General features: G+C 36.5%; 1 protein-coding gene across 1 annotated transcript; it reads right to left on the reverse strand.

Moving 5' to 3' along the window:
• Window positions 1-10921: 10921 nt before the first annotated feature.
• LOC149951517 (uncharacterized) lies at window positions 10922-11404 on the reverse strand. The gene has a single exon (XM_090169568.1). It carries the CDS (start codon window positions 11402-11404, stop codon window positions 10922-10924), a length of 483 nt encoding a protein of 160 aa, XP_090025694.1.
• Between the last annotated feature and the right edge of the window lie 5932 nt (window positions 11405-17336).

Below are 17336 nucleotides of genomic sequence, written 5' to 3' on the forward strand. Positions count from 1 at the left end.
GGGCGGACGAGATACCGAATGGCAGCCGACAATATCGGTATATCCCAAATGGAGTCCAGATGGTGGTTAAATGGGAGCTTTCCTCTGACAATTTGACCTTATAAAACCCTTGTTTGGCATCCAATACTGTGAATACTTTGGCTTTTCCTATTTAATGGAGTACACTATCTATTGTCGATAACTGATATTTTGGAAATTTTATAGCTTTATTTAGATACTTTGGATCGATGCAGAGTCTTTCATTTAGATTTATCCATGGATAATGGAATTATGAACATACTCGACACTTTATTTATATTATTTGAACGTTTTATAGATAAGATGGGTCAGAGGTGAAACGTATAAAATTACACGTTTCGATATAATTTTTCTTTTATCTGATTTGGTAGATAATAAAAAGGTATATTTTCATAATAATGGATAAACCCATGAATATTTAAATAGACCTTATCTAATGGATAAAAATTACACGAATTCCGAGCACTACTGTCAGGTTAGTGTGACGAGTTTAAGATTTAAATTAGAAAAAAGTATCTTCAACAACATTAAAAATGTTTATAATAAGGAATTACATTCAATAACTTATTATATTTTTTATTTTATTTTAATTTATTGTTTATAGTTTATAAATCATAAATTGTATCGTTTTTTATAGTTTGTAAATAATAAATTATAATTTATTATTTATAGTTTTTAAATCATAAATTATAACGTTTTTTTACAATTAATAAGTTATAATTTATTGTTTATAGTTTATAATTAATAAGTTATAATTTATTGTTTATAGTTTATAATTAATAAGTTATAATTTATTGTTTATAGTTTATAATTAATAAGTTATAATTTATTGTTTATAGTTTATAATTAATAAGTTATAATTTATTGTTTATAGTTTATAATTAATAAGTTATAATTTATTGTTTATAGTTTATAATTAATAAGTTATAATTTATTGTTTATAGTTTATAATTAATAAGTTATAATTTATTGTTTATAGTTTATAATTAATAAGTTATAATTTATTGTTTATAGTTTATAATTAATAAGTTATAATTTATAGTTTAGTTTATATTTAATAGTTTATAATTAATAATTTATAGTTTTTATTTAATAGTTTATAATTAATAATTTATAGTTTTTATTTAATAGTTTATATTTTATAATTAATAATTTATAGTTTATAGTTTATAATTAATATTTTATAGTTAATAATTAATAATTTATAGTTTAAAGTTTATAAATAAAAATTTATAGTTTTTAGATTATAATTAATAGTTTATAGTTTATAATTAATAGTTTATAGTTTATAATTAATAGTTTATAGTTTATAATTAATAGTTTATAGTTTATAATTAATAATCAATCATTAATCGTAACCATTAATAACTAATAGTTTATATTCATCATTAGACAGGAAATAATTTAGAGTTAATAGTTTATAATCGTCGTTAATCAGTAATAATTTATCCTTAATCATGCACGTGACAAAGTATTGATGATCTGTAAAATATTTACTGGTAAAACAAATAAACATTTGATTTGTTTATGAATTTCATTCATTTTGAATGCATGGGAAATTGACCGTATTGCTTAAGCGGTTTGTTTGTAGGAAGTGTTTCTCGAACGCCCGCGGAAATGGATGGCTTTTATTTATCCTTGGAGCGAGATGTCATGGTCAGGGATTTGCGAGATCGTGAGACTTGAGTTTCTTATTTTACATTCATTGGAGGAAAACCAGCGAATATTTGCTTCGACATACAGAAAGACAGAAAAAAAAGACTCTCCGTTAAGGAATTACGAACCAATCATTTAATGGTTTATTTCACCTTTTTAATTCGCCGCCCGTCGCCCAATAGGCTATTTTTAGTAAAGTATAAATTATTCATTTCTGATTGTGATAATTAAAATTCCCACATTTTTATAGCATAACTGCAATTATTATTGAGTATTAATCACTTTAACGTTTTCAGGTTCGTAGTAAATTCTCTCTTCAAAATCAAATAAATATTAATTATAAGATTTGAGGGGAAACCCTGCGTCGAATTTCTTCACTGTAATTTGTTTTTAAAAGTTTTAATCCAACTCAAAACCAGACATTTTGATCATTTTTAAATCAATTTATTTTGAGAATGATATCAGATAAAAGGATGGGGTTGGTTTTAATTTGCTAAAGGGCTTAGTTTCTCTTTTCGGTGTTATAGTCGCGAGCCAGATTTCCCGCACGGTACTGATGAGTCCCAAATAGGACGAAACCGGTCTACCGTTGGAATTTCTGGCTATTTTAATTAGTTTTATTTAGTTTTTTACTATTTTGTCCGCGATTCACGTCTTTATGTTTACTCGAAGACCTATTGGTACGAGTTATTTGTAAGTATTTTAATTTCTAAAAAATGTTTAGGGTTTAGCTTTTTTGTACCTTTTCATTATGGACTATTCTACGTATTCGCGTATTTGGCCACTCAGTCCATAGCCGTGGTTATTATTACCTTAAAGGAAAAGTCCAGGTTGGGTAAAACTTGGGTCTATTTGAAAGATCATGTTTAAATATACTCAAAAATATGAGTCGTAAAATTGTATCTTTTTTTAATGACGAGAAATTAATTTTTAAACGACTGAAATCTACCTGCGAAGCGAGCTGCCATTTTGTTTCACCGTCCCTCCGCAGACCCCACCTCGAAACAAAATGGCAGCTCGCTTGGCGGGTAAATTTCGCTCGTTTAAAAATTAATTTGTCGTCATTAAAAAAAGATACCATTTTACGACTGATATTTTTGAGTTTATTTAAACATGATCTTTCAAATAAATCCAAATCTTACCCAACCTGAACTTTTCCTTTAAAATATCGATATTTAAAAGCGCCTAATAGATTATGGTTTCATGTTATATTTTAATAAAATTTTATTAAACGCTTCGGAACACGTAACAAGTACTGTAATTTTTGCTTACTTAACGGCTGAGATATTAATAAATTAAAAGACAATGTTTCAAACCATGTAGATTCTTACTCGCTTCTGGTTCGAAACTTATTTTTGAGCGTTAGTTTAACAATACAGCGTGATGCTGAGAGAGTGCTTACTACATCTGGTGGCATAAAACCTTTACAGTATTAATCCGAAAATTATAAAATATTTAGAAATAATGTCATTTAATAGGAGTTTATGAATTTAAGATATCGAAATACAGTAGTTTTAAAAGATATATTTATAAATTCCGTTTTCCCTAGAGTTAAACAATTAATAGAATTTAAATTTATTTTCTATTAAAATATCGAATATATTTTATTAATGAAATATTTAATTATTTTCCACGTAAATTCAAAAAATATATAAACATATTTATAAATTATCTTTGCTCAAAGTTAAGTGTTTTATTATTAAAATAATTAATTAATGTGCCTTAACTAGTCAATTGCACCTTATTTTCAGGAATTCTATGGTTAATATAAAAGAAATACATAAACTATCACCTTAATTATAATATCTCAGAATTTAAAATTAGCGCAGAAAACTGGCTATTGCCCCATATGGACCACTTGTTTTTTTTTTCATTACCTCGTATCTTCGTGAAAAATTCGTCTTTTTCAATGGAATCTTTATCTTTGTACATTATCGACAGTGCTCTACAACTTTCTCATTGGAATATTTTGACTACCTTCCCGCCAAAAAATAAATTGATCAAAACGTGAAAAATGTTTAAATTTTTCTGAAAATTTGGATTTTAAGCGTTCTCATACTAGACATAATACATTAACTCTAACTCTATAGTTTTTGACAAAAAACCATCGACATTTTTAAAAATAAGTCAACAACAACAACAATAACCGATTCTATTATTTATCATTTAATTTTGTATAAAAATTTAAAACATCGCTATAAATTTAACAACTTTGGTACTATCTTGTTATCACGCTGTTGTGGTATTTCAATAACTTTTTACTTGTCTCAAGCGTTTTATTTTTAATCCTTGACAATGAATAATTATAATAATTGCCGCGATATTTGTTTGTAATGGAGGAAAAAATCAGATCAAGTCAATTCATGTCTTGTCCGAAAAAAATTTACAGCGCAATGGTTCAAAAGTGAACTCGACGTTGATATTTATCTCGGTTACGTTCGTCAAAATCGGATCATTTTGTTTCCTGATAGTTCCATAAAAAGAGTCTTCTAGATAATAAGAAGTTTTATTATGTATTTTTATGCCCGCAGTCAGAGCTGACTCAATGAGGAAAAAGATTAAATTATTATCCTTGGAAATTTAGTGCCCTTTAACGACCCAAAAAAAATCATAAAATTCACCCACAAATTCGAAAAAAATAGCTAAAGTAAATCAATCCCACAAATGTTGTCAGGGGTGGTTTTACTCTTGATTTACTGCAGAATATTAAGAGAAAATTTCTACTATTTTGGACTGATTTTAATTCATTAAAATGTTTTAAAAATATTTATTAAATTTGTACAATTCAAAATTACTTATCATGAGATAAAAAGCTTTTCACACATTAGAAAACAATTTTAAAATAAAAAGTCAAATTATTACATTTCTGCCCAACTTTGTTGGTGAGCATAGTTTTCTATTTTGTCGGTCATTTTATGGAAATTTACACTAGACAGCTAGATTTCGCAAATTTTTGGCAAAAATACCTGTTCTACTACCAAATATGTGCATTTAAATAAATAAAGGTATTTAATTTTAATATAATCATTTAATTTTGTGTTATCAAAAGTATGTGTGCGAAAAGTATTTGATTTAAATATTTGGAGCTAAGCCTCTGTCACAAAAAACACGGAGCCACTTGGTTCGCGACTCGTTATGACCAACGATGTTTTGCAAATATGTTGGCTGGTATGAATAAGTTTAATGTTTCGCAATGTTAGGCCTAACTAGTTTTTAGATATAAAATACACACAGCCGGTAAGTTCAAATATTTATTTTCAAACTAAAAACTCTTTTACAAGTTCGCGAGCTTACGCCCGCTATATATGCGCGCACTATTTTTAACATTACACTCCTCCCTTAACCAAAGAAAATTTTGAGTAAAAAAAACATGAAATATATCATAAGTAACATAATAACAATAAGTATGACAATTAACGAGATTTACAACCAAACTGATTTTCATAGTTATTGCGTAATCAAGATGTTTTTTCAGCACGAAGCCCTCTAGTGTCTAAAATACGCGAGACTTCCGGTAAGCCGAAATATCTGGTTTCCGATAGATAGGCGGAATATTAGGCTAAAATGATAAAAATTAAAAACGTTTTTCTCGGCGCCACGAGCTCATGTTTTTTTATCACGCGTGATTCACACGCGGGCTTCAATACAAAGCCAAAGCCCCTCGCGACTCCAGAACGTGCTCTCCGATATTAGGCTTACATTCTTATCAAAAAGTAGTCATCCAAAACGGTAAGTCTCGAGTCCAAGTCACAGCTTGAAGAGAGTATCAGTGCCGAAAAAAGGTTCGGTTAGAAAATTAGCATTAAAGCAAAAGGAAGTATCATACTTATTGTTATTATGTTACTTATGATATATCGATATAGATTTCCGCAAGTTTATTTCTGAACGTGGCGTTTTCTCGGCTTCTTTCCCCGTTGGCTTGGTGGTGCTGTGTGAGATCAAGTGACCATTCTCGCCGGTTGGTTTGGTCCTATGAGGAGTTGTTTTAGTGACATTGAGTTTGGGTGTACACTTGGTGTGTGAGTGTTTATGATTGGATGATTGCCTTAAGGTTGTAGTACGTTTCCTGGGTTTGCAATTGTAACTGCGGTATAGGGATCTGTCTCATTGGAGGCGATTTGAAGTCATTGTCGTATATGTTTTGTGAGGGTTTGGGTTTTGGATTCTAACTAATTTTGCCATAGAACAATTTCTGCGTAGGAGGTAGAGGCCTGCGCCGATCTGATATGGGTCGGAGGCGGCGTTTGCCCAAAATATACCGGCGGTGGCGGCGTCTTCGGCGTGGCCAAAATGACCGGCGGCGGCGTACGCCGGCGTTTGTATAAATTTTAGAGCTATTTTTTGTAGCGACAGTTTAAAAAACACGCGATCAGAAGGGCAAGGGCAAATACCAATTCGTACTAGTCCTTCCATGGACTAATTAATGTACTTCACACAGGGACGCCCCGTTCCGGAATATTTGCTTCGGGCGATTGTTAAATGTGCGCTCTGGCGGCGGAGTTAGGAGCTAACGGAAAACTAGGTTCAACCGGGGAAGAAGGAAAAAGGGGGAGGGGACATAACGATAAACCAAGCAACATTTAAATGTAAAGGGAATTAAAAGGTGGATAAGCCTTGGTTATATTAGGGACTCTCTCTATAGCCAAGATAGCAATGCTGGAATCTATTGACGCTGAGTGAAAATGCTATTACTCTGCGTCGACCGAAATCCGAAAACCAAAATTTGACGTTCGACGTCGTGTTTAAATGTAGTTATTTTCGAGTAAATGAAAACCAAGCTTAATATACCAAAAACAAGTTTATAAAGAAAACAAAAAGAAACGGCGGTGCGCCGTTCTTTGTATCGGCGGCGGAGGCGGCGTGCGCCGATTTTCGAACAATCGACGGCGGCGCGATCGGCGCGTTCAAAATTATCGGCGGCGGCGGTGTGTAGGAGGTTTCCTTTGTGGTTGCGGATAGTAATTTCAGCACCTTTTATGTTGACTACTTCCCATGGGTTCGGGTCGAAGATGGGATCAAATTTATTTCTTTGGTTTAATTTGAGAAGAACTTGATCTCCAATTTTATTTTCTTGAAATCGGGCATGGTGCCTTGTTCTTTCATAACGGCTATCTTGGTGTTATCTCGTTCCCCTACTTCTTCGTCGTACGGTGACGGTGGTGGAATGGGCGTAAATTGAGGAGATATTTTGGTAGAGTTGTTTTCCAAGAATTTCGTTCCAAAATTGCCGTTCGGATTGTTGTTGCCAAGATTGGCATTTGACGTTCGATCAGTCCATTAGCTTGGGGTCATCTGGGCGTAACTCGTTGATGTATAAATCCATATTCCTTAGCAAAGGTCGAAAAATCTTTGTCCGTTTTAATTTTGGTTGGTATTCCAAAACGTGAAAAATATTTTGGAGAGCCTGTATGGCGATAGAAGAATTTGTCGATGGCAAAAACGTTGTAATCGGATAACGGCTGTATTCGTCCGCGACTATTAGGATATAGTCACCCGTAGGAGTTGGGCCGAAGTAATCCATGGCCTTTGAGTGCATTGGGTAATTTGGTAAAGGCGTCATTTTTACCGGTTGTAAATTTGTAAATTTGGTGTATTAGACTGACAGGGGATACAAGTTTCAATTTTCTGGTTCACCTGTGCATTTATGTTTGGGAACCAGAGTTTATCTTGGAGTGTCTGCTTTGTTCAAACTATACCCGGGTGTCCTTCATAGGCGATGTCAACTGCTTTATTTTCGAGGGATGCTGGTAAAACTATTTGTTTTCCCTTCAAGAGTAGTCCGTCAACTACAGTGATTTCATTTCGTAACTTTTTGTACGATTTCCAACGGTTGAGTTCCTCTCCGTTGGGTCTATTTTGCGTCATCTAAGATAGCTTCTCGTACGATAGTAAGTAGTTTGTCTTTGTCGGTTTCTATTTTTACTTCCTCAAGGCTTCGAGGAATGGTACTTGTAACGCCGCTAACTGAATCTCCTCATGTTGACCATCGTCACTGTTGAAAAATGGGTTGAGTTTTCCGGGTTGGTAATGGACGTCAAAATCATATTGCTGTAACCTCGAGAGCCATCATTGAAGTCTGAGAGATATAGTGATCGAGGATTATTGAAAATGGTCACGAGTGCTTTGTGATCCGTTAGTACCACAAATTTAGACCCCGAGATGAACGCATACGTAGACGATAGCCAAAACTTCCCTCTCTATCTAGGATTTTTTCTTTTCAGTGTTGGTTAAAGTTCGGCTTGAAAATGATACGATGGTTTCTGGTCCCAACCGGTCCAGCTGGGAAAGCATATAGCGGCCACACCGAAAGAACTTGCATATACGTGTATGGTTGTTAACTTGTTGGGATCAAAAAACAAAGCTGTTTTTAGGTGTTGTTTAATGGTTTGCATAGCGTTGGTGTGGTCGGAAGTCCAAATTCATTCGCTTTTTTTTGTAAGATTTCGGAGAGGTTCCGTGATGGTGGCGAAATGAGGTATAAACCGTGCCCAATAATTTGCGAGGCCAAGGAAACTTCGAATTTCATGTGTGTTTTTTGGAGTGGCTAAAGATTCCAAGGCTTCAATTTTTTTGGGATCTGGTCGTACGCCTTCATTTGAAAATATATGTCCATAAAAAGTTAATGATGGTTTTTGAAATTCGCACTTTTCTTTGTTTAGAGTAAGCCCATTGTCCATTAATCTTTGCAGGATCTTTACAACTTTATTATTGTGGTCAGTGATATCGGTACCTCCTAGGAGAATGTCGTCGCTAGTGTTGATGACATTTGGTATCCCACTGATAAAATTTTCAATTGCCTTCTGAAATATTTCCGTGGCACTGTTTACACCAAAATTGAGCCGTTTGTAGCGAAAAAGACCCATGTGTGTGGTGACCGTCGTAATGCTGCGGGAAGCTTCATCTAGTTCAAGTTCGAGATACCCTTTGTTGAGGTCAAGTCTGGTGAATACTTTCATTCCGTTCATCGCGTAAATAATGTCTTCAATCTTTGGCGATGTGTGTCGTTCGCGTAAAATCGCTCGATTTGGTTCCCGCATGTCAACGCATCTGCGAATTTACCCTTGTTTATTTGGTTTAGGAACGATCACTAACGGAGACAACCAAGTGGTTGGTCCAGTTGCTGTTTCTATGATGTCGTTGTGAAGAAGATATTCTAATTCAGTTTTTACTTGTTGGCGTACACTCTTAATAAGGTTGGGTTGTTTTCAAACCAAAATGGGTTAAAATTCAGCCCAAACCTGGGTCCGTATTTACCCAGCCCAAAAATTGGGTTGTTTAGACTCAACCCATTAAAGGTTAAAAATTCAACTTGATTTTGGATTGAAAACTACCCCGCCTCTGGTTGAAATCTACCCCGCCTTGGGCTGAAAACTACCCCGCCTTGGGCTGAAAACTACCCCGCCTTGGGCTGAAAACTACCCCGCCTTGGGCTGAAAACTACCCCGCCTTGGGTTGGAAACTACCCCGCCTTGGGTTGGAAACTACCCCGCCTTGGGTTGAAAACTACCCCGCCTTGGGCTGAAAACTACCCCGCCTTGGGCTGAAAACTACCCCGCCTTGGGTTGAAAACTACCCCGCCTTGGGTTGAAAACTACCCCGCCTTGGGTTGAAAACTACCCCGCCTTAGGCTGAAAACTACCCCGCCTTGGGCTGAAAACTACCCCGCCTTGGGCTGAAAACTACCCCGCCTTGGGCTGAAAACTACCCCGCCTTGGGCTGAAAACTACCCCGCCTTGGGCTGAAAACTACCCCGCCTTGGGTTGAAAACTACCCCGCCTTGGGTTGAAAACTACCCCGCCTTGGGTTGAAAACTACCCCGCCTTGGGCTGAAAACTACCCCGCCTTGGGCTGAAAACTACCCCGCCTTGGGCTGAAAATACCCCGCCTTGGGTTGAAAACTACCACGCCTTGGGTTGAAAACTACCCCGCCTTGGGCTGAAAACTACCCCGCCTTGGGCTGAAAACTACCCCGCCTTGGGATGAATTTTAATCGCGTGATTGCAGCTAGGTAGGTAAATTTTTGACCTGAAAATTTTCGTCTACCTATATAAGACCAAATGAATGTCCCTCTTAGAGATGAATCATTTAAAGGATCCATGGAGATATTATAGGAATCCAATTTAAATGGAGGACACACATGGATTACTATTTCTCAAGGTAATCACTGTCTTGAGCTTTCGACCCGCAGGTCTTTGTCACACTAAATTGAACGAAACCAATTTTCTTATATATATCGATTCGTAAAAAACCTACAAAGTTATCAATTGTTAAAAATAAAAATACATTTTTTTTAACGATTGATAACTTTGTAGATTTTTTACGATACGATATATATATTAGAAAATTGGTTTCGTTCAAGTTAGTCCGCCAAAGACCCGCGGGTCGAAAACTCAAGACAGTTTTTACCTTGATAAATAATAATCCACGTGTGTCCTCCATTTAACTTTTACTCCTACAATTTCTCCATGAAAGAACATTCATATCTAAGAAGGTCGTTTAATTTTTATTATACAGGGTGTCTTAATTTGATCGGCCCAGGAATTTTTCTCAAGATCTATGCTTTCTAGAAATTAGAAATATTCACTATGTACGCTCTCGGGGGAGATCGTTATTTTTTTTTGTAAATTTCAGAAATATCATGAAATATTTCACGACTTTAGAAGTGTTAGGTTTTGAACGCTACGTGGTAGTACCAGCGTGTTTGTTTTTCACGACCAATTATTTCAGTCCGAAACGTCCGATTACCACCAGACCAATTCCATTAAAGGTTTTCGAGTATGCTCTACAACTTGATTATTGAAAATTTTCGTCTACCACGTATAGCGTTCAAAAACTAACATTTCTAACACCGTGAAAAATTTCAGGATTTTTCTGAAATTTACAAATAATAACGATTTCCCCCCAGAGAGTACATACTGACTATTTCTTTGTCCGTTTCATTGCATTATTTTTATGATTTTTTTTGTATTTTCAACATATTTTTTTAATTATTATAGTAACAAAATATGTACTTTTCAACAAATATGAGAATCGGTAGGAATAAGCTAACCATTGTTAAAAATTTTGAAACCAAAAGAGAGTTGAAAAGTTTCTATATGGATTTCAACCCAAATTCTTAACCTAATTTTGGTTTAATAAAACAACCCATAAAAAATTACCCAATTTTTAAAAATTAACTAAGGTTGGGTTGTTATTAACCCAAATTGGGGTTGCAGTGAGACAACCCAATTTTTTTAACTCTTCATTTTTAAGAGTGTAGGTGAAATGGAATTCTTTGATGGTGTATTGCAACTGGTGGCACGGAATTGCTTATGTGAATCTGAGCTTGATTATTTCGTAATTTACCAATACCTTCGAAGAGACCCGAATATTTCTGGAGTACATCATCAATATTGATGTTCGTGACGGTGTTAATTGTGGACGCTTTTGGTAGTATATTAAGTTTTTCCAAAGTAGGAGCCCCAATAATATTATAAGCTGACTTGCTTGGGTTTAGTACGTGAAAAACGTCGTCAATAGAGTGTTGGTTTGATAGTATTCTTGTTGTAAACTGTCGAATTAACGGTAAAGGTTCCCTGGATGCATAAGGAAATACTCTGACAGTAGAAACGTCGAGCTTAGGTGTGGGTAGCATTTTGTAGTATGTCTTGTAATCCAAAATGTTGATACATGCTCCGGTATCCTTTAGTGCGGGAATGTCTAAACCTCCAATATTGAATATCGTCTCCATTTTTGTTTGGAATTGGTGGTGGCTAGCTACAAGTTGCGTTGGACACTTGAGGTATAGTCTCCTTTTCTGATGTCAGCGTACAAATGTAAAAATCTTCTATTTCCGAGATTTTTATAGTTTGTGTCGTATTCTTCGTAAGGTTCATCCATTGTTACTAGTGCGGCCGAGTTTTGCCCCAATTCATTTTCTTTGGATCGGCACAGGCAAATTTCGTTTCTCGCAGGCCAACTGTTTCGTCCTTGGGCATGTGGGAAATTTCCTCCACAGTTGAAACAGAGAGCTGATGGATGGTATGCATTGTTAGGAATGTTCGGTGTACGTCGGTTATTGTTCCACGGATTATTCTGAAAGACTTGTCGTGAAAACGATGTTGTTTTCGGATAATGTTGTTGAAACCGTTGCTGTTGTTGTCTACTTGTTTGTTGTTGAGGGCATTGAAAATATTGTTGGGGGTGTTGTAATGGTTGTTGGGGTGTCGAAAACTGGAGTGGTTGTAGTTGGTTTCGCAGTTGTTTAGTTGTAGCTGTTGTTGGTTGGGTAGCTGTATTCGGATGAATGGCATTTGCAAGTAGTTCTGCCTTAAGCCCCATTTTCATGCTCGCTGGTAGCGGATAAAAATCGTCAAAATTCGCTTCCGCCACTCGCAAGCGTGAAAATAAAGCTAAAATATCTGTTTGAAACAGATCGAAGCGGAAAGTGAAAAAGTGTATAGCTGAAGCGGAGTTTGTCGATTTTTACCCGCTACCAGCGAGCATGAAAATGGGGCTTTAGTCTCCATTAAGTTAGCTTGCTCTTTTGCTAATTCGTAAGACTTCACCCCCGTGAGGAATTCGTCCAAAGACATGTTCGGTTCTCTTAAAGCTTTTCGTCGTAACGACGGTGATACATATGTTTTTATAAGGTGACCTAATATTTCTTTATTGGTGTCATGAAAATCACATGACAATGCGAGAGTCTTCAGTCTGATAGTATATTATTCGATGGATTCGTACGTTAACTGGGTCGATTGACGATACTTGTATTATTCCACTACTCAGGGGCGTAGGAACGTTCTAGAAGTTGGAGGGGGCAAAGAAAAACCAAAAGGGGTCTGGAGAATGGTTTTGAATTTTTAATGGGGTGTAGCTTCTCCGAATGCACGTGTACCTTTTGCAACCTTTAAATTGGCGGGAAAAGACTTCAACACAGTTGAGGTTCTACAAGCTTTATATCCTTTAAAAATGAGAATTTGAGCCTTTTGAATATTTCAACTGACCAACAAGTTGGAGGGAGCAATAACATTAGTTGCCCCTCCCAGCAAAATTCTAGGGAGGGGCATTGCCCCCTTGCCCCCCCCCTGGTTCCTACGCCCCTGCCACTACTACATTACGTTTTGGTAAAAAAATAGTCGTTGAGTGCTTGTTTGGCAACCAAATATTCGTCAGGCTGTTGTGCACCTTGTTGCGCGGCTTGTTGTGCCGGGGGAATTTGAAAAGTATCATATATGTCATGTTTACCTCTTCCTCTTGTCCAGCATAGTATAAAAGAAGAGATTTCTTCCGTTGACAATGTCGAAAACATCCAAGGATTTGTCGAAACTCTTTATCCATTTTTCCCAGCGGGAACCAACATTATCTCGTGATTCTTGAACGGAGAAAGCTGCTTGATTTGGAAGTGATAAAGCCATGGTTCGATGTTGTTTTGTAGTTGTTATCGTAGGATTAATCCCATCTCCGTCGCCAATTTCATAACTAGTTTTTAGATATGGAAAACTGGCTAAGCCTTGTACATACAACTAAGTTTTAAAATAAAATCCACTATTGCACAGTTAGAAATATTTAATTTGCGCGCTACGCACGTTAAAATTAGAAAGTTAATGGTAATGTGACGAAGAACAACTTTCTTATTGGAATTTTTGCTCTAAGCATAATGGTTCTCGCGATAATTTTAGTATGACCTTGAAGACATGGTTCAAGGTCATACAATTTTCCGAATATTAAAATCTCCCACCATGATGGGATTGTCTAGCAAATTTCGACAATGTAACACGACTTGTTTTTCAGTTTCTTGCGATTTTCCCTTTTACGACCTTCGTGATTTTGGTAAATTTTTCTGGACTTCCTATTGGTCGAATCCGATTGGGTCTACGCTATTTAGACCTAAAACGTGGCGGGGAACACTTTTCTAATTGGAACCAACTTTCTAACACTCACGGTTCTCTAGATAGTTTTTGAATGACCTTAAAGACATAATTCAAGGTCATCGAAATTTTCAACGAAGGTTTCCCCCTACACACTCTTTGCAACCTAAAAATTTCAAATTCGTACCTAAAACTGTTTTGGAGATATTCGCCCTGGTCCATAGTTTAGTGGACACCCTGTATAATGGAAATGTTATTAATTGATCGGAAATATAAAGGAAATGGTAATTATTGATTTCCGGTTGTACTAAACATACACACATCGTATACACTACTGTTATGATAGATGACTTTATTAATATCGGCCGATATTCGTGGCCGATATATCGGCTGTACTCATATCGGTGCCTCCCTAATACGAATTTAAAAGAGTTACATTTCGGGAAACTTTAAATACGAGTAAATAATGCATGTTTTAGTAATGTTTAAATGTAAAATAAGCCATTTTACCCCAAAACAAAACAAGTTTCTAACATATAATATGGAAACACCTTCTAAAAGCCGCGACTTGCTTTAACGCCGTTGGTGATCTATAACTTGGACCAGGAATTCATACCTCTAGTTAGAGGTATGAATTCCTGCTTGGACCCTTATGGGGGGCCTCCATAAGTATTTTAAGCACATGGCCTCCAGTTGTCTAAATCCGGCACTGTCTGAGGGCCGCTTGACTATCCGAATAAATTTGGATAACCTTGCCATGAAGCTTCTTTTTAAGACAAAAGTCAACACTAAGGCTTTCATAGAAGCCGAGATTGCTACAAAGACAATTCATTCCCGAACCTGAGCTAGAGCAAAGATAATTTAAACTCGTACCCTAGATTCGAATACTGAGAGCTTTCACATTGACGGTTTTGTTACGAAGCGATTACCCTTTTCCGGCACGTGACCTCAGAAAAATCGGGCTCCATCGGTTGTGGCACGGCCAACTTCGATCACGCGCTGCCGCGATATATAGCGCGTGATCGAAGTTGGCCGTGGTTGTGGTAAGGCGCAAACCATGGAGCGAATTTTTTCTGAGTTCCGGCGGGAAGTGGGTAAACGCTATCGGCAACGCACGAGAGAGTGATTTCGAATCTAGGGTACGAGTTTAAATTATCTTTGGCTAGAGTCAGTCTTAGAACCAGACGATTTCTCCTCTGGCTCCGAGGGTTCTGTGATTAGACCATAATATATATGATTTTTGTATAATATAATATAAATGAATAATATTTTTTCAATTATAGCTCAAAAATATGATAAATGGACTTCAGTTGGAGCTAGGGCTTTTAAATCCGCATCTGGGGTACATTTTGACTGGAATGTCATTGAAAAGCATTATTACCGAGAAGTTGAACGTATGAAGATTAATTTTACCAAGTTGGTGAAAGGTTTACAAAAGAGTTACAATATAAAATTAAATTGCAAACCAGCTAAAATCATGCAGGTATTCATAACGATAAGCTTATTTTCTAATAGAAAATCACAGTTATATTTATCAATTTGTATAGCAAGAAGAAATGATCATGGCTCTTTTGTTCTATACGAAGCCATCTTAAAAAAAAAGATATACCAAATTAATAATCAGCTAGGCTAATACCCTAGGCACCACCTTAGGCCCAAGTCATCTAGCGACTTTTAATGCCTTAAACAGGTGGTCGGGTTACAATGAGTAGGAGGGTAGTGGCAAGTCCTTCATGCCACGCGAGCCAAAAGCTTCCTACACTAACTATTACCTTTCCATTTTTTTATGAAAGTGGTAACAATGTACTTGTTGAACCACCATAAGAAGCTCCCGAAGTAGGAGCAGTGCAACGATATTTTCGAAAAGGGAATTCTTCATAGTTTTTGCTTATGGCGAATTGACCACCCAGTGCTGGAAAGGATATAACATGGCCTTAATTTTTTTCTTCTTGGCTTGATTCTTTTGAAGGTAAACTACTGGGTATTGAAAATTAATTTAAAATATCAGTAATTGAAATGTTAATTATAATATTATATTACAACACGTTTACTTCCTAGACGTGGGATTTGTTGCGTGTGATGCACTTTGGCTTCCGAAATCTATGTATTTCTTGTGTCCTGGAAGAACAAATGGAAGTTCTGTTGAAACGCTTTTCAGACAATTTAAATTGAGCGCAGCAGGAATGCTTTCGGGTATTAACTATGCAACTGCCATACACGCATTTTTGTTTTTCAACGATGTTCATGTCAGACATTTTTCTAACGGTGATTACCAAACACACCCCTTTGTAATAGCTGAAATGGTTTTGAAAAATAAATATATTTAACATCGATTTAAATGAGATTTTATTATGAATTCAATTAACATTGCCTTAAAATTAAATTTTATTATGACTTAATATTTACTTGGGTTACTTAAGCAATAAAAAGTTAAAATAAGACTATTGCACTTACATTTTGCAGCATAATTTGTAATAGCACATACATTGTATCTACCAACTTTCGTGGCTTATTGGTACGTTTATTCATGGGTTAAATAGATTCATGATGTTACACGTAAAAGTACGGAGGATAGGAGGGAGGTAATTATTGGGGAGGGAATGAATTTGAAAAGTAGAAACAGTCTGGCGGTAGCTTCGAGAACTAAGGAAGCATGATGTGAAAACTATTCGCCAGTCCCGAATTGCTCGAGCTGTCCTTGCGCTGTCTATTCGCCATGAACAGTTCAGGCGCAAACTTTATGCTACCCAGAACCGTTTCTCGGATCGTTCAGGACTGCTGTTCGAGCCGTACTTACTCAAAAGCATGTACCACCAAAATCCCAATGGCTGAGCTCTCTTAAATTCGTCTGCAATAGTTTTTTTTAGATGGAATTTTAGACTATTCGTAAAAGAAGTTCTGAATTGTCCGTGATATTTTGGTGACGTCATAGCTTGGTCCGAATCAGTTCTTTCAACTTCTTTGAACAGTTCCGGACTCATGAATAGTTCCGGACTCATGAATAGTTCTCACCTACTGGGAACAACTAGCAGTATCGATGATTTTCCCCACCCGACGGTAACGCTACCGCCATCTATCTACGTTTTAATACAAAACACGAACGAACAAACCAAAAAGGGTGATCATCGTTTAATGTGGTCTATCTCGATAGCAGCATTCAGTAAATCTTTAGCATTAGAAAGTATAGAAACTCGCACACTTTTGGTAGTACCTATCTGATGTCAATGCAGGGCAACAAGTGTTGCTGATTTCTAAGATACATATCACTACCACAGCCGACCAAGTCCGCGCACATCTATCCCAGCTTGGCCTTCATCCCCTCTCATTGGAGCCTGCAATTTTTGTGGGGCGTCGCAATTTTTCGGCTTTCGTTGCCACCCTGCCGTCTCACGAAACTTCCCAAGCTTTCAACCCTGAAAACTGGGTGGTGGGCATTTCCGTGGCCTTCCATCAGCCTCCAGGTCCAAAACCTCCGACCAAACCAGCCAAGCCAAAGCCAGACCATGACATGCAAATTCCACCACCTCTTTTCTCTCTAAAACTAAAACACTACGCCCTTCGAGCATTCATTGATGCTCACGGGCCATTCTTTGTCGCGATTACCGAAACTAAACTCGATGATACCATCTCGTCAGTTGAGCTGTTTGGCCAAGGCTTCGAGGTTTATCGGAAAGACAGAAACACGCATGGTGGAGGTGTTTGCCTCGCTATCAGCAAAGATTTCAAATATTTTCCCATTGCCCTTACCACAACCATTGAAGCAGTAGCTGCTCGGGTAAATACTGACTCTTCCTGTCTTCGTCTCTGCTGTGT

Source organism: Leiobunum rupestre, chromosome 3, assembly GCF_980474605.1.
Source record: "Leiobunum rupestre chromosome 3, qqLeiRupe1.1.hap1, whole genome shotgun sequence".
NCBI lineage: Eukaryota > Metazoa > Arthropoda > Arachnida > Opiliones > Sclerosomatidae > Leiobunum > Leiobunum rupestre.

What these genes read in the sequence shown, in the direction of transcription:
- LOC149951517 (XM_090169568.1), bottom strand. Translation starts at nt 11,404, where the DNA reads ATGGAGACGATATTCAATATTGGAGGTTTAGACATTCCCGCACTAAAG.